This window comes from Erinaceus europaeus, chromosome 11 (assembly GCF_950295315.1).
Source record: "Erinaceus europaeus chromosome 11, mEriEur2.1, whole genome shotgun sequence".
NCBI lineage: Eukaryota > Metazoa > Chordata > Mammalia > Eulipotyphla > Erinaceidae > Erinaceus > Erinaceus europaeus.
The window spans coordinates 2143267-2169182 of NC_080172.1; the positions used below are offsets into that span (position 1 = coordinate 2143267).

Below are 25916 nucleotides of genomic sequence, written 5' to 3' on the forward strand. Positions count from 1 at the left end.
TTGGAGCATTTTAGTTACCACATCCAATTGTCTTTTCTCCCTCTCTCCATCATGGGGTGAATTCAAGGCCTCATATGTGTATGTTGCTATGACTGAGTGGCCTCCCTGAACTGATATTATGTCTTTTTATGGCAAGGAAGGGACAGACATAGTCACCACAGCATTTTTCCATGATCCCTGGAGCTCACCTACTTCCATCCATGATGTACCCATGAGGTATTGGAGCTCGACTCATGAAGATCTCACACATGACAAGATGTACAAACTACAGAATGAGAGTGCCTGGGACTAGATCTAACACTTACCAGCTGAACACTCCACAGAATGAGAGAGCGTGTATCTAGATCTAAGACCCAGCAGCTGAACACTACAGAATGAGAGAGCCTTGGTCTAGATCTGACACCCAGCAGCTAAATACACTACAGAATGAGGGAGCCTTGGTCTAGATCTGACAGCCAGCAGCTAAACACTCTACAGAATGAGGGAGCCTTGGTCTAGATCTGATAGCCAGCAGCTAAACACTCTACAGAATGAGGGAGCCTTGGTCTAGATCTGACACCCAGCAGCTAAACACTCTACTGAATGAGAGAGTCTCCGTCTAGATATAACACTTATAGCAAAGACTGTACAGAATGAGAGAGCCTTGGTCTAGATCTGACACCCAGCAGCTAAACACTCTACAGAATGAGGGAGCCTTGCTCTAGATCTGACACTCAGCAGCTGAACACTTTACAGAATGAGGGAGCCTTGGTCTAGATCTGACATCTAGCAGCTAAACACTCTACTGAATGAAAGAGTCTTGGTCTAGATATAACACTTACAGCAAAGACTGTACAGAATGAGAGCGCCTTGGTCTAGATCTGACACCGAGCAGCTGAACTCTCTACAGAATGGGAGAGCCTTGGTCTAGATCTGACACCCAGCAGTTAAACACTCTACTGAATGAGGGAGCCCTGGGTCTAGAACTGACACCTACCAGCTGAACACTCTACAGAATGAGAGAGCCTGGGTCTAGATCTGACACCCAGCAAGGAGATAGCTCTCAGCAAAGCACACAGCCTGCTATTATGTGAGACTTTGGGCTCAAGCCTGAGAAGTACTGTGATCAGCTCCAGAGATGTTTCAGAGGGAGAGGGAGAGGGAGAGGGAGAGGGAGAGGGAGAGGAAGAGGAGGAGGGAGAGAGAGAGAGGGAATACTCTCTTCTTTTTCTCAGAAACTAGTGCAAAATTGCACTGGGACACTGCTGAGTGATGGTATTATGCAGCTGCAAGGCCCTGGCCTATTCCCTCTGTGTCACACTTAAAAATATATGTACATTAAATAAACTCTAAATGTTCCTTCTGTTTTTAAAATTATAGGTGATACCATTAACCTTTTACTGTATTCTGGAATTGCTGCATTGCATGGGTACACTTAAATCCTTCCAACCTTTTGAGAATGGTTTAGTCACCACTTATAGATAAGGAGAGGGGACCAAAGAAATCCTGGCGTGGGAGCGACCAGACCTGTAAGCTTGAGGTCCCCGTGATCCTGGGTTCAACCCCAGGGCTGCCATATGCCAGAGCTGGACAGCGCTCTGGTCTCTTTCTCTCTCTCGCTGTCTCACCAGAATGAATAAATAAATGTGTTTTTTTTTTTGTAGGGAGGGGGAAGAAAGTCAGATTGTGAAGGTTTACCGGTCCCAGTGTCTTGTAATAAGTGGGAGAGACAGGACCCAAACAAAAGCCCCTTTTATTATCTCCTACAACGTACGGTGGCTCTAGAGACAGTAATGAAAGGGATACGGCACTTAGAAGGGGCTCAGATCAAAACCTGAAAGTCATTTGGGATGGGAAATGGAAGAGGAAGTGGAAGAAGGGAAAACCATGAACGAGTTCAGTGGGAGATTTCGAAAGAAAACAGCAGCGGTGGTGGACAGAAAAAGAAGGAGTTCAAACAAGGGTGACTAATTTGAGATAGTAAAGTGGAATGTGTGAGTCACCCGGTGGGGGGTTTCCTTTTGGCAGCTGTACCCTTGATCTGAGCACAGAAAAGACAACAGATGACGGGAGACCCTGCCATGGCACTAAAGCATGAGTCTGAGGACTAGCTCTCTCACTTGGCTAACTTTCTGTTTGATCTGTTTCCGTTTCAGTGATTCAGGGCTCAAGTATTTCATGTGCTAGTCTCTTAATCCCAACTGACTCACATTTGGGGCATATTTTCTGTATTAATATAGTTTAGATTTTAATCTAGCCTTGCTTTTTGTAAATCTCTATGGTGGTTTACATACTTCTCCATCAGGCTGCTATTCGCCAGTTAAACTCTGAGGTGCCACAAGAAATAGTTGTTTTAGATCTGATTAAGTTGAAAAGTTCCATTTAATAGGTGTGGTGCTTCTCCAGAGAGGAGGCTTCTCCAGTTTTTTTGTCTTTTCCTACAAATAATCCTCCTCTCTTTTAACGGCGGGGGGGGGGGGGGGGCGGTGGGGGGGTGGGGGGGAGCAAGGATACTTATGTTATCAGTACAGCTTTCATTACTTCTACGAATCTCCTCTCCCTTTCTGACTTAGGAGGGAAGAATTTAAAGCCCTACAAGGCCTTTCTGGTGGGACTCAAATTAACAGCCCAGTGTAGTCAGTGCCACAGTGAAAACAGGAAACACACAGTAAATCTTCCAGAGTACAGATAAGTTTTAAGTGTTGGAGAGATCTAAGCTGGTCTTTGAAGGCTTCCTTACAGAGCTGGGAGTGGCCCTGGAGACAAGGGAACAGCCTGTGTCTGAAAAAGGCACCCCCCCCACCCCTCCCCCAGGCCAGTCGGGTGAGCTACAGCCTAAGCAAGGCCAGGCCTGGGAGAGAATCCTGTAGCTCCAAACATGACTCAGGGTGGCAGCTCCTCAAAGAAGAGTCTCATTCTCGACTTGCAGCTCGTGGGCAGCTGGCGTCCTAGGAAAATTCTGCAGAATGCATCATGGTTGAATTTTTTTTTTTCATTTTTAATTCTAAAAATCATGTTTTAGTTATTTATCATTGGGTAGAGACAGAGAGAAATTGAGAGGGGCGGGGGAGATAGAAAGGAGCAGAGTCAGAGAGACAGACACCTGCAGCCCTGCTTCACTCGTGAAGCTTTCCTTCCCCTGCAGGTGGGTACCAGGGGTTTGAACCTGCATCCTTGCACACTATCATATGTGCGTAACCAGCTGTACCAGCGCCTGGCCTCCACGCGGTTGAATTCTAATGAAGGGGAAACTGGGAGCGAGTCATACCTCTGTAACTCTACCCTGCAGACACCTGCTCTGGGGCTGTCCACATGATGGTGACTGGACTCGTTCCAGAGCTCGCCCCCCTTGCTGGTGTCTGGGTGCTGAGCCTGTGCCCTCGGTCCCTTCACTAGGCAGCTTCCCGCCGACCCTCGCGGGGACACACTGTGCAGACTGAGCCCGTGCCGTGTAGAACACACTCTTCGTCGTTCCGGTTCATCTCATCTCATCTCATAGCTTTCCTGTCTCTTTTCTCAGGACTTTAATGATTGAATTGACTTCCTCACATGCGACGTAAATCAGAGGAGCCACATAGTCACCCCCAGCTTTAGGGGACACTGGGGAAAAGGCTTGTCCAGCCTCCACTAGGGAGAGGCCACAGAGAAGGAGCCCCTGGGTGGGGTTGGGTCCTGCTGTGTAAACTCACTTTTTTTTTTTTTTTTGAATTGTTCTACTTTGGCTGTGTCAGCTTCCTTTTATTTCTCTCCTTTTATGTCAGTCCAACTCTTTCTAAAGAAACGTGTTTTTTTTTTCTACTATGGTTACAATGGGCTTAGTGCCTACATGACTTGCTATTCCTGAAGATCTTTTTTTCCTTTTCTTTCTCTCTTCCTTCCTTCCTTCCTTTTTTTTTTTTTTTTTTTTTACTGAAGAGAGGCAGAGAGGAGAGACACCTGCAGCCTGAAGCACTACTCCACCACCATGAAACTTCTGCCCTGCAGGTGGAGACCAGGAACTTCTTCTTCTAGCGTTTGCCCTTCTTCCGTAGCCAGTCAACAGCGTCAGGTGGAGCCTGATGTCAAGTTTCGAGACCTCCTTTGAATCTGGAGAGGTGGCAGTTGTTGACTATGTGGATCATAGTCTGTCTGGAACCGCAGGGGCAGTTCGGGTCGTCTCTGGCTCCCCAGCGATGGAACATAGCGGCGCACCGGCCATGGCCTGTTCGATAGCGATTGAGGAGGGCCCAATCATAACGTGCCAGGTCAAAGCCGGGTTGACGCTCGCAGGGGTCTGTGATGAGGTGTTTGTTCTTGACCTCAGCTGACTGCCAACTCTGTTTCCAAGAGACTGGAACAGAGAAGTTCAGTGTAGGCGTAGGGGACCAGATTGGGTGACGAGACGTCAAGCGTTGGACAGGGTGGGCGAAGATATCCGCGTATATTGGCAGGTCCGGTCGAGCGTAGACGTGGGAAATGAACTTAGATGATGCCGCATCCCGACGAATATCTGGCGGGGCGATGTTGCTAAGAACTGGCAGCCATGGAACCGGGGTGGAATGGATGGTTCCAGAAATGATCCTCATGGAGGAATATAATTTGGAATCAACCAAGTGGACATGGGGGCTACGGAACCATACTGGGGCACAGTATTCTGCAGTGGAATAGCATAATGCCAGAGAGGATGATCGTAGTGTGGAAGCGCTCGCGCCCCATGAGGAGCTGGCCAGTCTTGCAATGATGTGATTCCTCGCGCCCACCTTTGCTGCAGTTTTTATGAGATGTTTGTGAAATGACAGAGTGCGATCGAGAGTAACGCCAAGATAGACTGGCTGGGCTTCATGCCGGATTCTCGTATCGTCAAGCTGCACATTAAGCTCACGTGAGGCCAAGGCATGGTGTAGATGGAAAACAGATGATACCGTTTTTGCAGTGCTAGGGATTAGTCGCCATTTTTTACAGTAATCAGATATCAGAGACATGTCTTTCGTGAGTGTTTCCTCGAGGATGTCGAACTTGGATGCCTGAGTTGCACAGCAGATGTCATCGGCGTAGATGAACTTCCTTGAAGAAGTTTCTGGGAGGTCATTGATGTAAATATTAAATAGCGTAGGAGCCAGAACAGAGGCCTGGGGGAGGCCACTTGAAACAAGTCTCCATCTGCTAGACTTGTCACCCAGATGCACCCGGAATCTTCTGTTTTGGAGAAGAAACGATATAGTGTTGGCCACCCATGGAGGCAGGCATCTTGAGATCTTGACTAGGAGACCACGGTGCCAGACCGTGTCATAGGCTGCTGTGAGATCAACAAAGACAGCACCCGTCTTTACTTGAACCGCTCAGCTCTGGCTTATGCTGGTGCGGGGGATTGAACCTGGGACTTTGGAGCCTCAGGCAGGAGAGTTCTCTTTACAGAACCACCCAAGATTAAGATCCTTTACTGGAAGTTTAGCATACATTTTTTTTTAATTTTTTCTTTTTTTTAATATTTATTTTTATTTTATTTATTCCCTTTTGTTGCCCTTGTTGTTTTATTATTGTAGTTATTATTGTTGTTGTCGTTGTTGGATAGGACAGAGAGAAATGGAGAGAGGAGGGGAAGACAGAGAGGAGGAGAGAAAGATAGACACCTGCAGACCTGCTTCACCGCCTGTGAAGCGACTCCCCTGCAGGTGGGGAGCCGGGGTTCGAACCAGGATCCTCATGCCGGTCCTTGTACTGCAAGCCACCTGCGCTTAGTCCGCTGCACTACAGCCCGACTCCCCTAGCATACATTTTTAAATGTCACGGAAGGAGAAATCACAGCCTAGATTCCGAGTGTGCATTGTATTGGCTAGCAACTATTGGGTACTAGGCCTAAAAGCAGTCCTCTAGAGGCAGAGTCTGCATCATGCTTTATTTAGCACTTCGAGTCCCACAGTACTCGTCAGTGTAAACATGACCCAGCAGGCAAATATGACTGTGGGAGAAGGGGTCGGGGGCCAAGTTGGTGGCAGGAGCTGACCACATCTTGGGAGATGTGAACGTGGTCCCTGTGATGACCAAGTCTTTGAGTCACAAATCTCTTCATCACATTGGAAACCAAAGGTGCAGTTGCTGGCTGTCTACTTCCTTTATTGCTATTTTAAGACTTGAGTCAGAATGACTTTTTTTTTTTTTACTTTGCCAAAACTTCAGTTAAGAGTTTTTCTCCAAAGGTAGGAAGTCAAATTATTTGACACAAAAGCATTGTCATTGTTTGCTCATTCAATAAATAGTGACTCAATCTCTTGCTATGTGCTAGGAGGTACCAAGAGATTAAAGAGCTGATTGAAAATGGTAATTGAGGGGGCTGCATGGTAGCCCACCTGGTTAAGTGCACACATCACTGCTCACGGATCTGGGTTTGAGCCCCAGCTCCCCACCTGCAGGGGGGATGCTTCACAAGTGGTGAAACAGGTCTGCAGGGGTCTGTCTTTCATTCTCCCTCTCCTTCTCCCCTCCCTTCTCAATTTCTTTCTGTCCTGTCCTACGTAGGAAAAAAGAAAAGAAGAGAAGAGAAGAGAAAAGAAAAGAAAAGAAAAGAAAAGAAAAGAAAAGAAAAGAAATGTCCACTGGGAGCAGTGAATTCATAGTGCCAGCACTGAGCCCCAGCCGTAAGCCTGGTGGCAATAAAAACTAACTAACTGAATTAACTAATTTAATTAAGTGGTATTTTAAAAACTGGTATTTGAAAACAGACTTCTGTGTTTATGAGAATAAAAATAATCACCTGCCTTGATGAAAAACAATGAAAAAAAAAATAAACCCGATGAAATAAGTGAGTAGATGGATGGAAGGATGGATGAAGAGATGAACAGACGGGTAGACAGATAGCTACTACAAGTAAGGCTAATGTTACGACTTAATGGTGTTTCAATATGAGTCGTCTAAGAGTACGTCACCTTTTTGCAAATCAAGGTGAACCGAGTCGCGATGGAGTTAGAGCAGAGTCGTGACCTGAGCAACACCATCGTGCACGTCGACATGGACGCTTTCTATGCGGCGGTGGAAATGAGGGACAACCCGGAGCTGAAGGACAGGCCTATCGCCGTGGGGTCCATGAGCATGTTGGTAGGTTGGCCGATGTCAGAGAGGACAAAGGTTCATCACAGCATGTGCAAGGAAGCCTGCTGGTTCCCGGAGGCTAAAGCCTTTGCTATCTTCTATCAGCCAGGGAACCTACTTTTGTTTGTTTGACTTTCATGTATTCAGTTACTGAATTCTTTCAGTACCCTCTAAGGTACAAGTTTTTATTTCTGTTTGATATATAAATAAAAGGGGCCAGGTGGTGGCGCACCTGGTTGATTGCACCTGGTTGAGCGCACCTGTTACAATGCCCCCTGGTCCCTGCCTGCAGGGGGGAAGCTTCACACGTGGTGAAGCAGGGCTGCAGGTGTCTCTCTGTCTCTCTCCCTCTCAATTTCCTCTATGTATTTCTATACTTAACCCTATGTATTCCAGCCTCTTCTATTCCAGTGCCAGCCATTGAACTTTTCACCCTCCACATGGAATGTCACCATTTAGAAATCTAGGCGTAACATCTGTATACAGATCCCAAAAGAGCAGAAGGTGTAGCTGGGCTTTGGGACACATAGTGTCCTTCCATTCTGCTAGTCAAAACAGGCTGTTGGCATAAGGAACTAGAGGTTACCTTTGAACAGGGGGAACTGAATAATACCGTGGCACTGACTTACAATCTACTGCAGTCCTAAGAGTTCCAGGAAATGATAGCTGGAATTCTGCTGCTAGAATTCTGATGCAGACTGTATTTCGATACTCCTAGACTGACTTCTACTTAATGAGGCGAGGGCAGCCACCTTTCACTGTGTGTGGGCCTAGCATCTCTTTGTCCTATGACATGGTGTTAGTAGTTGGCCTCGTTGTGTAGTCTGCTGAGCTGGTCTACTCGGCCTTAAACCCGGACCTTGCACATGCCAGAGCAGGCATGCTTTGGGACACATAGTGTCCTTCCATTCTGCTAGTCAAAACAGGCCATTGGCATAAGGAACTAGAGGTTACCTTTGAACAGGGGAAGGTGCAGGCTCTCTGTTACTTTATGATTCTTACATCACCTGCACCATCATGTATTCACATTGACCATGAATTCTGTAACGTTCACTTCCTGGGGCTATAAAAAAATCTTTTGATTAGCAATATTTTTCCTGTTAACTAGCATCACATACTTTCTTTTCTTCTTTTTTTTTTTTTTGCCTCCAAGGTTACCACTGGCGCTTGGTGCCAGAACTGGGAATCTGTTGCTCCTGGCTGCTATTTTTCCCCTTTTTATTGCCCTTGTTGTTTATTATTGTTGTTGTTATTGCTGTTGTTGTTCGATAGGACAGAGAGAAAGTGAGAGAGGAGTGGAAGACAGAGAGGGGGAGAAAAAGATGGACACCTGCAGACCTGCTTGACCACTTATGAAGCGACTCCCCTTGCAGGTGGGGAGCCAAGGGCTCGAACCAGGATCCTTATGCCGGTCCTTGCACTTTATACCATGTGCGTTTAGCCTGCTGTGCTACCGCCTGGCCCCCTATACTTTCTTATTAACAGAGTCACATATGGGACAGCGCTAGAAGAAGGTTATGAAATATTTACTATGATTGAATAAAGTCAGACTTTGATTTGAGTGAGTGGCCTATAAAAGGGGTATCCTTACCTCCCCTCCTCAGAGCCCTGCCCCACTAGGGACAGACAGAGACAGGCTGGAGGTGGGGATCCACCTGCCAACACCCATGTCCAGTGGAGAAGCAATGACAGAAGCCAGAACTCCCACCTTCTGCTCCCCATAAAGAGTTTTGAGTGGTGGTGCACCTGCGGGGGGGGGGGGGGGGTCACTTCACAGGTGGTGAAGCAGGTCGGCTGGTATCTCTCTTTCCCTTCCTTCCTCTCTCACTTTCTCTCTGTCCTATCCAGTGGAGAAAAAATGGCCTCCAGGAGCAGTGGATTCATAGTGCAGGCACCGAACCCTGGAGGCAAAAAAAAAAAAAAAAAAGAATTTTGGTCCATACTCCCAGAGGGAAGCTTCCGATGGAAGGGATGGGACACAGGACTCTGGTGGTGGGAACTGTGTGGGAGTGTAGTTCTGTTATCTTACGATCTTGTTAATCATTATTAAATCACTAATAAAGAAATTTAAAGGAATATCCTTGAATTGAAGTCATGTCAGTAATGTTTCTTATTACTGCATCAATTAATATTTCCTTTTAGCTTATATATATATTTTTTGTTGTCTATGTCCATTTTCTTTCAGTCTACTTCCAATTACCACGCCAGGAGGTTCGGTGTTCGTGCAGCCATGCCAGGATTCATTGCCAAAAGGCTCTGCCCACATCTTATTATAGTACCCCCCAACTTTGACAAATATCGAGCTGTGAGTAGTGAGGTGAGTCTGACGTCTCACTTCTACTGAACGGCCTTTTACTGATTTTCTGGCATCTGTGTGCATCAGAGCTTGAAGATTCATCTGTCTATCATTTATTTTGAGAGAAAGAGAGTTAGTGGGAGGCGGAGCTGTGGCACACCTGTGGCGCACCAGTTCAGCTCAAATAGTACTAAGCATAAGGACCCATGCAAGGATCTGGGTTCAAGGCCCTGCTCCCCACCTGCAGGGAGGAAGGCTCACAAACGGGGAAGTAGATCTGCTATTCTCTCTCTCTCTCTCTGTCTCCCCTCCCCTCCCAATTTTTCTTTTTTTTTTCTTTATAAAAAGGAAACACTGACAAAACCATAGGATAGGAGGGGTACAACTCCACACAATTCCCACCACCCGGTTTCCGTATCCCATCCCCTCCCCTGATAGCTTTCCCATTCTCTATCCCTCTGGGAGTGTGGACCCAGGGTCGTTCTGGGATGCAGAAGGTGGAGGGTCTGGCTTCTGTCATCGCTTCCCCGCTGAACATGGGCGTTGGCAGGTGGATCCACACTCCCAGCCTGCCTCTCTCTTTCCCTAGTGGGGCAGGGCTCTGCCCTCCCAAGATTTCTGTCGTATCCAATATAATGGAAAAAACGGCCGCTAGGAGAAGTGGATTCACCGAGCCCCAGAGATAACCCTGGAGGAAAAAAAGAAAAGCAGAGCGTTGCTTCACTCTAGAGGGCCCAGGTCAGACCCCGCAGAGCCTCGTGCCAGTTCTATGGTGTGTCACCCCTAGCTTACCACCTCAGAGCCTCATTCTTTAATACGTTGACTTATTATTACTGGATAGAGACAGAGAGATTGAGAGGTGAGGGGGGAGATAGAGAGGGGAAAAGACAGAGACACCCGCAGCCCTGCTTCACCACTTGTGAAGCTTCCCCCCTGCAGGTGGGGACGAGGGGCTTGAACGCTGCACATTATAGTTAGTGTGTGCGCTTAACCAGGTGCGCCACTGCCTAGGCCCTATTTGACCCTAATGTTTATTTTTATTTTTCTCCTCCTGCTACTCTTTAGCTTGTATATCGAATGCTGAGATGCATATGGTGACAATACTATGTCCTTCCCATTCTAAACTTTTTCCGTCTTTCACATTTGCTTAGAAAAATCCCGTCAGAAAACTTAGAACTACCTTAATTACAACAATTACAAATTGATATTCAATTGTTTAATTAATGTACAATATATTTTTCTTCCAGCATTTCCTTGTAATTTACAGAATCTGCTAAAATCATTCATTTTAACCTTTTCCAAATAAATTTAACTCGTCTTTTTATTATCGATTTACTTACTTGTTTTTATTGCCTCCACGGTTATCACTGGAGCTTGGTGCTGGCACTATGAATCACCCACTCCCTGGGGTCACTTTTTTCCTTCCCCCTTTTTAATTTAATTTAATTATTATTATTTTTTTAGCCAGAGCACTGCTCAGCTCTGGCTTAAGGTGGTGCGGGGGGGGGGGGTTTGAATCTGGGACTTTGGAGCCGCAGGCATAAGTGTCTCTTTGCATCACCATTATGCTCTCTACCCCGCCCCCCTTTCTAATTTTTATCAGATGGGACAGAGAGAAATGGGGTGGGGGCGGAGATGGAGGGAGAGAAAGAGAAACACCCACAGCCCTGCCTCACCTCTGGGGAGACTTCCTCCCTGCACGCTTAAGCCCGGTCCCTGGCACTGTGGCATGTGCTCTGTGACAGGTGCGGCACCAAAGTTTCCGGCCTGAGACTATTTGTTAAAGAAAAGGAGAGAAGAGGAGGGGGAACCAGGACGTCTCTGTGGCACTTGCAGTGCTGGGTCAGACTTAGGAACTGAACGTGGCCTCTCATGTTGGAGAATAGAATGCTTTAACTACTAGAGCGTTTCTCAGACCCCTGAGAAATGATTTTTCAAAGTCCTACTTTGACTCAGTGAAACTTTAAAAAAAATTTTTTTAATGTTTATTTATTCCCTTTTGTTGCCCTTGTTTTATTGTTGTAGTTATTATTGGTGGTGGTGGTGATGTCGTCATTGTTGTTGGATAGGACAGAGAGACATGAAGAGAGGAGGGGAGACAGAGAGGGGAGAGAGAAAGACAGACACCTGCAGACCTGCTTCACCGCCTGGGAAGCGACTCCCCTGCAGGTGGGGAGCCGGGGGCTCGAACCGGGATCCTTACGCTGGTCCTTGTGCTTTGTGCCACCTGCGCTTAATCCGCTGAGCTACCGCCTGACTCCCTCAGTGAAACTTTTGACAATATGACAAAGCGTAATAAATTGTTCTTTAGTTATCTAGTAAGTGCATATTTGATTTAGAGCAGGCCCGATCAATGGTATATTTTTGGATAGTAAATGGCTTCTTTTTTTTTTTCTTTCTGATGTGTAAATGAACCACACTACAAATTCACGGACTATAGATACATGAATATGTCTGGTTTACCTTAATTAAAGGCTTAAGGAAAAATCATTCTTGTTTTATCTGGGGGAAGTGGGTCAGATCTAGCTGTGTCTGAAGCCTGAAGTGCTCACCTCTTTCCTGGCACATGTCTGTTTTGTTGTCAGGGCATTACCCTGCGCAAAGGGAGTGAGCACTGTGATCGGAATGCTTTCTTCTCCAGGAGCCAAGCTAGTCAGGGTGCTCTTAATTAACATAATTAACACAATTCAGCAAGTATGTTTTGCTAATCTAAATATTATTGGGGGGTTGGGGGTTGAGTGGTGGCGCACCTGTTTAAACACACATAATACGGCGCACAAGGATCTGGGTTCACGCCCTCGGCCCCCACCTGCAGGAGGAAAGCTTTACAAGTGGTGAAGCAAAACTCTAGGTGTCTCTCTGTCTCTCCCTCTTTATCTCCCTCTTCCTCTAAACTTCTGGCTGTTTCTTTTTATTTTTTTTAAGATTTTATTTATTTTGTTCATGAGAAACATAAGAGGAGAGAGAAAGACCCAGACATCACTCTGGTACATGTGCTGCTGGGAATTGAACTCAGGACCTCCTGCTTGAGAGTCCAGTGCTTTATCTATTGCACTGCCTCCCAGATCACTCTGGCTATTTCTTTTTTTTTTTTAATTTCTTTATTGGGGGATTAATGTTTTACATTCAACAGTAAATACAATAGTTTGTACATGCATAACATTGCCCAGTTTCCCATTTAACAATACAACCCCCACTAGGTCCTCTGTCATCCTTTCTGGATCTGTATTCTCCCCACCCACCCACCCCAGAGTCTTTTACTTTGGTGCAATACGCCAATTCCAGTTCAGGTTCTACTTGTGTTTTCTCTTCTGTTCTTGTTTTTCAACTTCTGCCTGAGATTGAGATCATCCCATATTCATCCTTCTGCTTCTGACTTATTTCACTTAACATGAATTTTTCAAGGTCCATCCAAGATCAGCTGAAAGCTCATTGTAATTCTAAGAACATTGGTAACTGAGCTTTGATTTTTTTTGAATGGACACATGTATTAATGTGTAGTTAACTACAAGAAGATATGTGCATATTATAATTAATTAAAGTAGACCTACTTCTTAAATAGCTTTTTTTAAATTTATTATTTTTTTTAACCAGAGCATTGCTGTGGTTTATGGTGGTTGATGGTACAGGGGATTGAACCTGGAACTTTGGAGCCTCAGGCCTGAGAGTCTCTTTGCATAACCATTATGTTATCCCCTCCCACCTAGGTTATTCCTTTTTTTAGAATGAACAAAAACCATCATAAAAGGTGCAAAGGGGGGGGGGTCAGGAGCCATTGTTCCACTTCCATCTCTGGCCAGTGATCTAAATTTATATTGTTGAGCAATCTTTTCTATTGCCTGTCAGGATGTGTTGGCTTACATTTATTTCAGTAACTTACTATATCTAGATATACATGAATAGAAGCTATACCTTCATGATGGATTCTAATACAAAAAAAAAAAGTATTGGACACACTTTCCCTGCCAGTGAATTATTTATTTTCTAAATCCTTGAGCTACTGATTGCAAGATCACTGCAGTGGTTGCAAAACAAGACTAATGTTTTCTCTCCTCCTTCTACTTCCCTTCCTCTCTCTCTTTTTCCTAATAAGCCATGATGCCCAGAGAGAGGTGGGGCGGGGGAGGAAGAGAGACCTACAGTGTCGCTTCATTGGATGTGACCCTTCCCCCTTGCAGGGACTTGAACCTATGTCTTTGTGCATAGTAATGTATATATGTGACCAGGTGTGCTGCCGCCCAGCCTCAATATCAGTGTGTCTTACCAGCAGTGTATAGGACGTTCTACTATGGAAGCAAAATTTACACCATGTCGTTCTTTTTGAAGGTTAAGGAAATACTTGCTGAGTATGATCCCGATTTTATGGCTGTGAGTCTTGATGAAGCCTACTTGAACATAACAAAGCACTTACAGGAAAGACAAACTTGGCCAGAGGACAAAAGAAAGTATTTCCTTAAAACAGAGAACTTTCTAGAAAACGGTAAGTGATTTATTAGAATGACCAAGCTAAGAAAGACAAAAAAAAGAAAAAAAACTTTTTAGTTTTTTTTCAATATTTATTTCCTTTTGTTGCCCGTTTTCTTTTTATTGTTGTTGTTATTGATGTCGTCGTTGTTGGATAGGACAGAGAGAAATGGAGAGAGGAGGGGAAGACAGCGAGGGGGAGAGAAAGACAGACACCTGCAGACCTGCTTCACCGCCTGTGAAGCGACTCCCCTGCATGTGGGGAGCCGGGGGCTCGAACCGGGATCCTTACGCCGGTCCTTGTGCTTGGCGCCAACTGTGCTTAACGCGCTGCGCTACTGCCCTATTCCACCCCCAAAACTTTTGTATTAACACAGCTAATGCTGTATCTGGTTGGTAGGATTAGATACACCTTTATTATGAAAAATTATGAAGAAGCAAAAAAATCATTAAGTTAAAATAAACCAAGAAGATTTTTAGTTAAATGTGTGGAATGTTACTTTAAACCAAATGTCGTACTAAATTTCTTAGACTTAAGAGTGTTTGGGTTCCTTATACAAAGTAGTTTTGTGATAGTTCTTACCTCTACTGAGACAAGACTAAGTGACGATGAGTTGGTTTGTGTTGGATCTGAGAAAGTTATCTGCTTATGATGACTTTTTGTTGTATTTGTTTACAGAAGATGTTTTAATAGTGAAATATTAAGTGGATTTTTTAATTTACTGAATTCTCTGTAATCTGGTTATGCAGTGACTGACAGTTGCTAACCTTGCCAAAATTAATGAGCCCCCAATTTCTTTGTCTTAGACATTATTCTGATTCTTTTACATTTGATGAAATAGAAGTTTTATTACTCCAAATGTTTATTCAAAAGGCCTACTACCCAAAATAATATCAAGATAGGGTATATACTACTTTCTACTGCCTATCGCTAGTGTGGTTACTTCAAAGGTCTGAGCTGTCCTGGACGCCGGAGCAAAATTTACCAGGACAAGCAGAACATGAGGTGTACAGATCACGAAATGCTTCAGGCAGTAGGGAGAGCCTTTGTTGTAACTCAGCGTGGGAGCAAAATGGGTGCATGTTTGGTGTCATAAAATCCTGTTTCTCCACCAAAACAATCTTGAGAGAGAAGAACAGAGCTGAAGGCATCACACTCCCAGATCTTAAACTATATTATAGGGTCACTGTCGTTAGAACTGCCTGGTACTGGAACACTGACCTGTGGAATAGAATTGAGAGCCCATAAATAAACCCCCACATCTATCTATGGACATCTGATTTTTGACGGGGGATCCAAACTATTAAATGGGGAAAGGAGAGTCTCTTCAACAAAAGGTGTTGGGGAAATGGAGTTGCAACATGCAAAGAATGAAACTGAACCAGTACATTGCGTCACACACACAAGTAAATTCCAGATGGGTCAAGGACTTGGATATTAGACCAGAAACTACCACACACTTAGAGGAACATATTGGCAGCGGTCTTTTCCATCTGTATTTTACAGGCATCTCTCAGGGTAGTAATCCAATTGCAAGGAAAACTAAAACAAAAATAAACTGATGGAACTAAATTAAAAAGTGCTTTACAGAAAACTGAGAAAGTTTTCACATGTACCAACAACTGTATTTACTGCTGACTATAAACCGTTACCCCCCCCCCCCCCCCCATAAAACAACTCAGTCAAATTCTGATTCTCAGAGAAAGACAGTAACTCACCTGGCAGAGTCTGCGCCTTACTCTGTGTGAGGCTCCGGGTTTGAATACTGGCCTGACTTGGACACACCACAGACAGTGCAAGGGGAGTTTCATGGCTGACGGATTAGTACTGTGGTCTCCCACCTCCATCCCCCACCCCCGTTTCTCTTCCTCCCTTCCCTCTCTTCCCCTTTTTCTGAAATATGAGAAAATTAACCCAGGAAAGCTTGCTGAGTGACAGAGCACAAGCAGAGGGCCCAGGAGCTGATGTTAAAGATTCTGATCTGTACTAGGGGTAGGAAGCAAGCATACTCTCAGACACAGAGGCCTGCGGCCAAAGGGTTTTTGCCTTTGTGTAACTGTTGTTTGGAAAGGCCACACACAAAGTTCGATGCCTGGAACTTCAGTTTGGGGCAGGGAGATAGAATAAGTTATGCAAAAGACGTCATGCCCGAGGCTCCCAAGGACTCAGGTTCAGCCTTAGACACAGCGTAAGCCAGAGCTGAGTAGCGCTCTGTTGAAAAAAAAAAGTCACTTTTTTTCTTTTCTTTTTCTTTTTTTAAATATTTATTTATTCCCTTTAGTTGTTTTATTGTTTTATTATTGTAGTTATTGTTGTTGTTGATGATGTCGTTGTTGTTGGATAGGACAGAGAGAAATGGAGAGAGGAGGGGAAGACAGACAGGGGGACAGAAAGACAGACACCTGCAGACCTGCTTCACCACCTGTGAAGCGACTCCCCTGCAGGTGGGGAGCCGGGGGCTCGAACCAGGGTCCTTGCGCTTTGCGCCACATGCGCTTAACCCGCTGTGCTACCTCCTGACTCCCTCTTTTTTCTTTTTTTTTTTTTGAGAGAGAGAGAGAGAGAGAGACCACAGTGCTGGAGCTCTCTTCAGTGCAGTGGAGGCCTGGCTCTAACTTGGATCACACACGGCAAAGCAGCACACTAGCCAAGCCAGCCATTTCACCAACCTTAATTCTCATCTTGCTGGTTTCTTATTTTTCTTAAACGATGGAAGAGGAATCATCAAGCTCTTAAAGCATCCCCTCAGGGTGGTCTCTTCTAATAATTTTTTCTAGATATTTAAAAATTTAAATCGGTCAAATAAAAACAAGCATAGACTCTGACTTCCTAACTGAGGACAGACATCACAGGGGCTGGGGAGGGAAGAGGGTTGACAGGAGGGAGGACTCCCTGTCATCTCTGAGCACCGTTTTCTTTGACAGTTTGTGACAAGGTTGTAAGATGTCTAGCTCCACACCACACGCACCACCAAAGTTGTGTCCCCACTCTCCCACCTCCCAGAGAGAACCACCAGAGTTCTTTTTTTTTTAAATATTTATTTAATTTATTTATTCCCTTTTGTTGCCTTTGTTGTTTTTTATTGTTGTAGTTATTGTCATTGTCGTTGTTGGATAGGACAGAGAGAAATGGAGAGAGGAGGGGAAGACAGAGGGGGAGAGAAAGACAGACACCTGCAGACCTGCTTCACCGCCTGTGAAGCGACTCCCCTGCAGGTGGGGAGCCAGGGTTCAAACCGGGATCCTTATGCTGGTCCTTGTGCTTTGCGCCACCTGGCTTAACCCGCTGCGCTACAGCCCGACTCCCACCACCAGAGTTCTTATAATTCTTATGGTTTGCTTGCTTCTGGCTTGTTTGGATTTTTTTTTTTTTTTTTGCTTGTTTTGTTTTGTTTTTGGCAAGTTCATGTAAATCAGATTCCACATGAATTTTCGAAACCATCTGGTAGCTGTCCTTCTCTTCTTTATAAGCATCCATCACCTCCACCTCCATCTGTTTTGTCCATCTGTTTTGTCCCAAAGGACACAGTATCATAGTTTTTGATGGCAGAGTAGTATTCCACAGAGTCTGTACCCCATCACTACCTTAGCCTGTCATCTGCTGACGGGCATCTAGGCTGCGTCCACTGTTAGGCTGTGGTGAGTAAAGCAGCTGTGAACACAGGGTGAGCACAGGGTTCTAGTCTTGGGGATCGATCGCTCACCCTTCTGTCCACAAGTCACATGTGTCTGTGCTCATGCGTCACTCAGGTGATCGTCTGTTTTCCGCTTTTTTTTTTTTTAATCATCATTGACTGGGACCTGGAAGTGGTGAGTCTGCTGCCAGACTCCCATCCTGGAGGCAGCAGCCCCTGACCACGGCCTCTGGGCCCTGGAGTCTCTCCCTCAGCCCTGATCTGTCCACGAGCCACACGTGTTTGTACTCGCCTGGCTTGGCTGGAAGAGATCTTGGTCGTGCTTTGTTGACTTGTGCTGCTTCCCTCAGTTGATCTGGGAGGGCACTGCTGATAGAGGGCTCGTCTAGGAACAGGAGGCCGGGAGTCAGGTGGCGTAGCGTGGAGTGACGTGGCGACACATGTCAAAAAGAGGGGTGGGGCTGTGACCCTAGGACATGCAGCCTTGTAAACCAATGCTACCCCACAGAATTTTATCTTTTCTTGGCCGTCAGGGTTCTCTCTAGGGCTCAGTATTTACACAGAAACTCCATTCTCAGCAGCCTTAGCCCCCCCCTCCTCTCTTCCGCCTACTGTTTCTTCCGGAGAGAGGGTTAGAGAGAGACATTGAGAAGAGGAAAGAGACAGAGAAGCAGAGGCAGCTGCATCATGGCTCCCCTACTAGTGAGGCTTCCTGTCCGTCCCCTTACAGGCCACGATGCCTTTCTACTTTTTACCCTTATTCTCAAGAGGTGAAGTCTCTGGAAAAATGTTGCTATCCAGTCTGTATAAATAAAATAATAATTATCACTTTTAAGTTTATTATTTTTTAATGATTTTATTTTAGTTTTTATTTATTTATTTTCCCTTTTGTTGCCCTTGTTGTTTTATTATTGTAGTTATTATTGTTGTCGTCGTTGTTGGATAGGACAGAGAGAAATGGAGAGAGGAGGGGAAGACAGAGAGGGAAGAGAAAGATAGACACCTGCAGACCTGCTTCACTGCCTATGAAGCGACCCCCCTGCAGGTGGGGAGCCTGGGGCTCAAACTGGGATCCTTATGCCGGTCCTTGCAGTTTGAACCATGTGCACTTAACCCGCTGTGTTACCGCCTGCCTCCCTTATGTTTGTATAAATCTGGATAGTAAGTGCCAACCAGTATAAAAAAAAAGACTGAAATACTGTTTTTTTAATCATATGCCATCCAGATAGGATACTTTTAATTGTGAGGTTTCATATTAAAAGAAAATTTAGGGAGTTGGGCGGTAGCGCAGTGGGTTAAGTACAGGTGGCGCAAAGCGCAAGGACCAGTGTAAGGATCCCACCTGCACAGGAGTCACTTCACAGGCAGTGAAGCAGGTCTGCAGGTGTCTGTCTTTCTCTCCCCCTCTCTGTCTTCCCCTCCTCTCTCCATTTCTCTGTCCTATCCAGCAACGACATCAATAACAACAACAATAGTAACTACAACAACAATTAAAAACCCTATTTGTGAAGCTTTCCCCCTGCAGGTGGATGTCCAGGGGTTGAACCCGAGCCCTTGCACATTGAAACATTAGAGCTCAACCAGGTGTACCAGCATCCACCCAGCACCGGTGGACATGTTACATTTCAACTGTGGTTAAGTCTTGATTCCGCTCCAAATGGCTCTGTGTTGAAAAGCCAGACTACGAAGATTAATGCAGCTACTCACGACACATGGATAAAAGCTAGCATCTGTTTGGAAATAAGGCTTATCCTTTGCATACAGCTTGGGAATGCAGATTTGGAAACACATCTGTCTCTGTGTGTGTGGTACAGGGGTGTGGCCTGCACGTGCACAATCCCAGTATTCCTTGGGATGTTTGTTTTCCTTTTTCCTTTCAGATGGAGATGCTATAAGGAGAGAGAGAGAGAGAAAGAGAGAGAGAGACAGAGACAGAGGAGGGGGGAAGAGATGAGAGTCGAGAAGGCACCAAGCACTGCTCCATGACCTGAGGCGATCCCCCACGCCTCCATGACGGTATGCCCCCATGTGGCGTCAGGGCTTGAACCCAGGGCTCTGTGCACACCTTACCAAGTGAGCTCTGGATGGGCCCTCACAGTCTTTAAAATTCCACATGAATCAGGTAATTTATTGATTTATCTTGAGAAAAATCTTCCTAAAAGGCCAAGTTCATTTTTAAGTAATCGGTAGTCACGTGTGCTTTGAAACTTTTAATTTTACCTCAGCAGTTACTTCATTTGGAAAATATTTTTATAAAATGAATTAGCCAATGGGATCAGAGAGCTCTGTTGGTAGTCTCAGTTGTTATACATACATTCAAAGTACATTTCTACTCCATTAAATTTGAAAGTCAAGACTTTACTAGATTTATTCAAGACTGTTTTTCGGTATCAATATAACTTTACATGCATTTTATAGTCCATTTGTGAAGCATTGAAAGAAAACAAGAAAGAGAAAATTGGTGTTTTCACTCTTACTTTTAAAAATATTAGTTGACTGTCTACTGGAAATAATGATAGAGACTTCTTTGTCCTAAGTTTATATTGTAGTTAATCTGATCAGACTTTAAATAGTTCTACATTTGAAGAAGTGTAACTTTTAGAAGGTGATTTTTATATATTTGAAATGTTTTCCTGCATTAAAAATAAGCAAGCTAAAATTAAAATCAACTTTTGAGTGAAGACTTTTTTCCTTTCTAAAATTATTTTCAAGCATACTAATTCCAGATTACTTATTGCTTAATGCCTTTTGCCCACTTTTTTTTATAAACATTTGTTTTTATTTGAGTTTGTGAAAGGGAGAAGGGAGCAAGGACCATCACGTGGTGAGGGGTCCGGCTGGAGACCTTATGCTTTGTGGCCCAACACTGTGCACTGCACCACCGCCTCAGCCGCCTTGCCTCACTTTTAAATGCGGGAGGGGGGCAGCAAACAGCTTGTTTGGCTAGAATATTGTGCCTGCTTTGTCACGTACAGGATGCAGGTTAAAACCTGGCTCCCACTGCCTAAAGTCTGAATTCGATGGTCTCTCTCCCTCTTCCTCTTCCTTCTCCTTCTCCTCCTCCTCCTCCTCCTCCATCTCCTTCTCCATCTCCTTCTCCTTCTCCTTCTCCTTTTCCCTCTCCCTCTCCCTCTGCCTCTCCCTCTGCCTCTCCCTCTCCCTCTCCCTCTCTCTCTCTCCCTCTGCCTCTCCCTCTCCCTCTCCCTCTCCCTCTCCCTCTCCCTCTCCCTCTGCCTCTCCCTCTCCCTCTCCCTCTCCCTCTCCCTCTCTCTCTCTCCCTCTGCCTCTGCCTCTCCCTCTGCCTCTGCCTCTCCCTCTCTCTCTCTCCCTCTGCCTCTCCCTCTCCCTCTGCCTCTCCCTCTCCCTCTCCCTCTCCCTCTCCCTCTCCCTCTCTCTCTCTCCCTCTGCCTCTGCCTCTCCCTCTCCCTCTCCCTCTCCCTCTGCCTCTCCCTCTCTCTCTCTCCCTCTGCCTCTGCCTCTCCCTCTCCCTCTGCCTCTCCCTCTCCCTCTCCCTCTCCCTCTCCCTCTCCCTCTCCCTCTCCCTCTCCCTCTCTCTCTCTCCCTCTGCCTCTCCCTCTCCCTCTCCCTCTCCCTCTCCCTCTCCCTCTCCCTCCCCCTCTCCCCCTCCCTCCCCCCTCCCCTCCTCCCCTCCCCCTCCTCCCCCTCTCCCCCCTTGAAAAAGTTAGCCCGGAACAGTAAAGCTGTGTGACAACAAAAACAAAGCAAAGCGGTGTCAAGACTTCATTTAGAAAGCGAGAGTGGAGCAAGGGCACTGCTCCAGCCCTTGAACTGGGCCTTCATTCATGTCTGCAGGGCATTCTCCCTGCCTGCTGAGTGGCTTTGCACTGCTGAGACTCTAATTCAGCTGTTGGTAACATGGTCTGTAAGGACTAGCCTATTGTTTGACTTTTATATATTGATTTTTCAATGAATTTTCAAGAATTCTTTGTGAATGAAAAGGGAAAAACAAATTATCATTGAAAAGGGTTTTTCTCTCCTTATCCTCCAAGAGATGAACAGAGGGAAAGAAAAGCTGTCCATTTTGAAAGAAAACAAACAAACAAACAAACAGTAGCGTGAATCTGATCCCAATTCTGGATTTCAGTTAGCGTAAGCACGCAAAATAGTTTGTTATATAGAATGCTTTCTTTTAAAATGTATATTGTGGAAATAGTATTTTTTTTCGGATAATTATTCTCTTTATTTAAAAAAAAAAAACCTATGGTCAGTGTTTTGTGGTTGTTACCGAATATAAAGTGTTACTCAATATAAATGACCATTTCTGATCTTTCTTCTTTGAAACAAAACTAAAAGTGGTGCTAATCTTGCGTCGTCTCTGTAAAGAGTGTAAGGAAAGCCAACTTGTGGAGTCCACGTTTCTCAAAATGAGGGTGAACCGTTGTTCTTGTTTATAATCATAGAGAAACCAGGAGCAGATGTCAACAACCAGGAACAGTGGAGTGCCCTGCAGCGAGCCGTCTCTCCACTGCTGTTTGAAGATAGCCCTCCTGATTGGCAGCCCTCAGGAAACTCTACCCAAGTGAACTGCGAAGGACAAAATAACAGTCCACTACTCCCAAATACTGTTGTTTTTGGAACATCAGCGGAGGAAGTGGTAAAGGAAATTCGTTTTAGAATCGAGCAAAAAACAACACTGACAGCTAGTGCAGGTACTAAATAGCTCCAGCAGTAGCTCAAGTCTGATATTAATCTCCTCTCGTCACAAAGAGTGTCAGTAACACTTCACCTATCCGGTGTCTCTCGCACCTTCTGACACCCGCACCTCTTTAGAATGCTGAATGCTGTAAACCTGCAGGTGTGTTAACCTTCAGCAGAAAAACCTGTAAGCCTCCCATCAGAAATTTTATTCAGCTGTTCTGTATGAAACATAAAATACCTTTAATCGCTTTTACCTAATGCTTTAAATTAGCTTTCGCATGGAAGATTTTTTTTAAAGTTTTTATTCATTTATTTATTATTGCATAGAGACAGAGAGAAATTGACAGGGGAGGAGAAGATAGAGAGGGAGAGAGACAGACCTGCTTCACTACTTTCGAAGCTTTCCTCCTGCGGATGGGGAGTGGGGGCTTGAACCTGGGTCCTTGTGCATGGTAATGTGAGCATAGTCAGATGCTGGCCCCCCCCCCCCCATGGAAGATTTCATCCTTGTCCAGGACTAGAGGGAGACTCCTGGTGACAATAATGTAGGACACAAAAGAAATACTGACTAGCAGGACAGCACTCTGGGGCCATCCGTAAATAGGGAGAGTTTGACATGTGATATGTCAATAACTTGTCAGTGTAGAAACCGATCCTCACCATGGGGACCCTAAGTTATTTTATGAAAGTCACATTATAACTAGGCTAGTCTTTTCATTTTCCAAAGCAGGGCCATAAGTAAAACTTTAGGAAGATGTGTATAAAAACTAAAATAAATTATTGCGTGGTTCAGTATGTATTTTAAAACATGTATGTATGTATTTTTTTTATTTTCATGACAGAGGCAGAGAGAGACTAAAACACTGCTGGGGTATGGCATACAGTGTTTCTAGGGATTGAATCTGGGCCCTTTGGACCTCGAGCAACTCTGCTCCACACAGCTGTGCTGTGTCCCTGACCTCTGGTGATTATCTGTGAACATGCACATTTATCTGTTTCATCACCAGGGATACAGCTGGAGCTTTGTGCCTACACAGCTTCCTACTCTTGGTGGATATTATTATTATTATTATTATTATTATATCTTTATCATCATCATTGCAGAGGGTGAGAGATAGAGGGAGAGGAGAGAGACACAGAGAGCAGACACCACAGGACTACTCCACCACGTGTGAAGCTCCCGCCATGCAAATGCCCCCTGTGATGCCCAAGGTCAAGCCTTGTTCACGGTGACCTCTCTGCTGTCAGCTGGGCTGCTTTACAGCCAGCCCCATAAACATGCCTGTTATTTTAATCATCAAGACTCTTAGAAATTATAAGCTATCTTTCTAGAAGTAGTAATTTGCTTCCTTAGTTATAAAGAGGATACAAACGTTTCATTATCGTTATTTTAAATAAATATAACCGAGAACCTTTGGTATTTTGTCTGTATGGAGGTGATACATACAGAACATCTTTTCAAAAAGTGAACAACCATCCTGTTAAACTCTGGATTTTTTCTCTGAGATCTGTATTCCTATGAAAGTAAGTCAATTTAAAATGCCATTTAAATAAACTCAGAATGCTTTCTAGACCTTAAAATACCATGGGGATTTAAGCATTTGTTGCTTCTGCTGCACAATAACTAGCTCATTTCCTCTTCCTAACATCATGCCAAGCCTTGGGAAAATTGATGGTAGTCGAATGTTATTTTTAAAGGACCATAGCCTGTATTTTCAGAGGTTTGGCACTTTTTTTTTTCTGTAGTTATCACGTTTTTCTGAATCTAAATTAGAGCGTTCTTTTAAGGCATCGCCCCAAACACAATGTTAGCAAAGATCTGCAGTGATAAGAAGAAGCCTAACGGACAGCACCAGATCCTCCCGGATAGACAGGCTGTGATGGACTTCATCAAAGACTTACCCATTAGAAAGGTGAGGCTTTCATGTGAGATTCCTCACACGTGTGTGTGTGCACCCTGACTGCTGAAGGCAGCACTGTAGAGGGCTGCAGCAGTTATTATGTTTATGAAAAATAAATGAGTCCTGAAAAATAGATAGTAAACAAGAGCTCTGTTGGATAATTGAATCTGATTAAACTAATGCTTTTTATGACTTCCTTAAAGTAAGGTTTAGGAAGTTTGTTGGCTGAAAAGTTGTAATAAAGTGAGAGATAATAGAATTTTAACTTGACCCTGCCAAGAAGAGAAATAAATATAATCAAGTGCCTTTTCAGCTGTAACTTAATATACTATCTTAATTCTAAAATTGACAAGCATGATACTTTAAAGAGACTTAGGATTTTAATTGCTTTGACAAAAAAAAAAATCAAAGTACTTTGCCCTCTTTATATATGCAGTTTTCGAACAATAATTGTACTAGACACTGTTTGATGTTCTCTAAGACTTGCTTTTTTCTGTCAACATAATGTATATGAATAAATAAGATGGTTTTTAGTACTCAGAATGAGCAATTCAGTATGAAAAGTATATGTTGGGGAGGATAGAGACAGAAATTGTCACTGCTCATAAATTGTCCCTCTTCAGATGGGAACCGGGGGCTTGAACCCAGGTCCTTGCGTACTATAGTGTATGCACTCAACCAGGTGCACCACCACCTGGCTCCTGGTATTTGTAAGTTGTAAGTATAAAGCAGTGTTTTCCGAGGTATGAATAAGTGTTCCCCTAAAATTAATTTTAAGCTTTGAAATTAAAAAAAAAATGTTTTTAACTATTTCCATAGAATACTAGTTTAGGAATCTGGCCCCAAACTAATCAAAACAATTTTTCTCGTACAACTTGTAAGGCTCGTCAACATTATTGATATCTTTACTGATTATAAAAGGTATAATGAGATCATAGTATTAATCCGCCCCTTAACTGTAAATAGTAAATGTTGATTCTCTTCTAGGTTTCGGGAATAGGGAAAGTCACAGAGAAAATGCTTGGGGCCCTGGGGATTGTTACTTGTACAGAACTCTACCAACAGAGGGCATTACTTTCTCTCCTTTTCTCCGAAACATCTTGGCATTATTTCCTTCATGTCTCCCTGGGCCTAGGCTCAACACACCTGACAAGGTAACCTGTCTAAATATTGCTGTTCTGTGTTTATTCTCCTCTCCATTAGCTGAAATAAGTTTTGACCATCAAAGTGGCAGTTATGATAACATGTGTTTTTTTTGTTGTTGTTGTTGTTTTTTTTAAAAAGCTTAGACCAGTTCAACCTAGAATATACTTTTTTTCAATCAAAGTAAAAGATCAGATGTGGGCAAAAGGATGAGAAGACTTAAGAACCGTTTCTAGGCTGTTAGCTACAGCGATTAGAAATATGACCAGAATAATCATGGGTGATTTTTTTTCTCTAAATACCTTACTCTTTGTTTAGCACGAAAGGAAAGAAAAATACTTCTTTTTTATTTGATTTGATTTATGTTTTGATCCTTTATTTATTATTGGATAAAGACAGAGAGGGAAAGAGACAGACACACCTGCAGCTCTACTTCACCCCTCCTGAAGTTTTCTCCCTGCAGATGGGGACCAGGGACTTGAACCTTTGTCCTTGCACAGTGTAATAGGAGCGCTTAAAGTGTGCCACCACCTGACCCCAAGAAAGAAAATTCTTATTCCAGAATTCACCATTGAATGAACGAGAGCAGATTCCTACTCAGAAGCCTTTACAGCCTGTCTACTTAGCTCTGGCTTATGGTGCTGCTGGGGATTGAACCTGGGACTTTGGAGCCTCAGGTTTGAGTCTCTTTGCATCACCATGATGCTGTCTCCCCACCACCACCACGTCTCTTCTTTTCCAGATTTGCAATAGGTTGATTTGTCCAATGCTAAG

The 25916-nt window shown here is 44.4% G+C and overlaps 1 protein-coding gene across 6 annotated transcripts in view; it reads left to right on the forward strand.

Moving 5' to 3' along the window:
* The window catches only part of POLK (DNA polymerase kappa), a 358361-nt gene that overhangs the window by 310325 nt on the left and 22120 nt on the right, over positions 1-25916 (forward strand). For all 6 annotated transcript variants that reach the window (XM_060201047.1, XM_060201051.1, XM_060201046.1 and 3 more), the window contains 6 exons: positions 6898-7050; positions 9230-9361; positions 13667-13820; positions 21861-22109; positions 23887-24011; positions 24987-25153. In XM_060201047.1, the coding sequence (XP_060057030.1) occupies positions 6898-7050; positions 9230-9361; positions 13667-13820; positions 21861-22109; positions 23887-24011; positions 24987-25153 (980 nt within the window). The remainder of the gene's footprint in view (positions 1-6897; positions 7051-9229; positions 9362-13666; positions 13821-21860; positions 22110-23886; positions 24012-24986; positions 25154-25916) is intronic.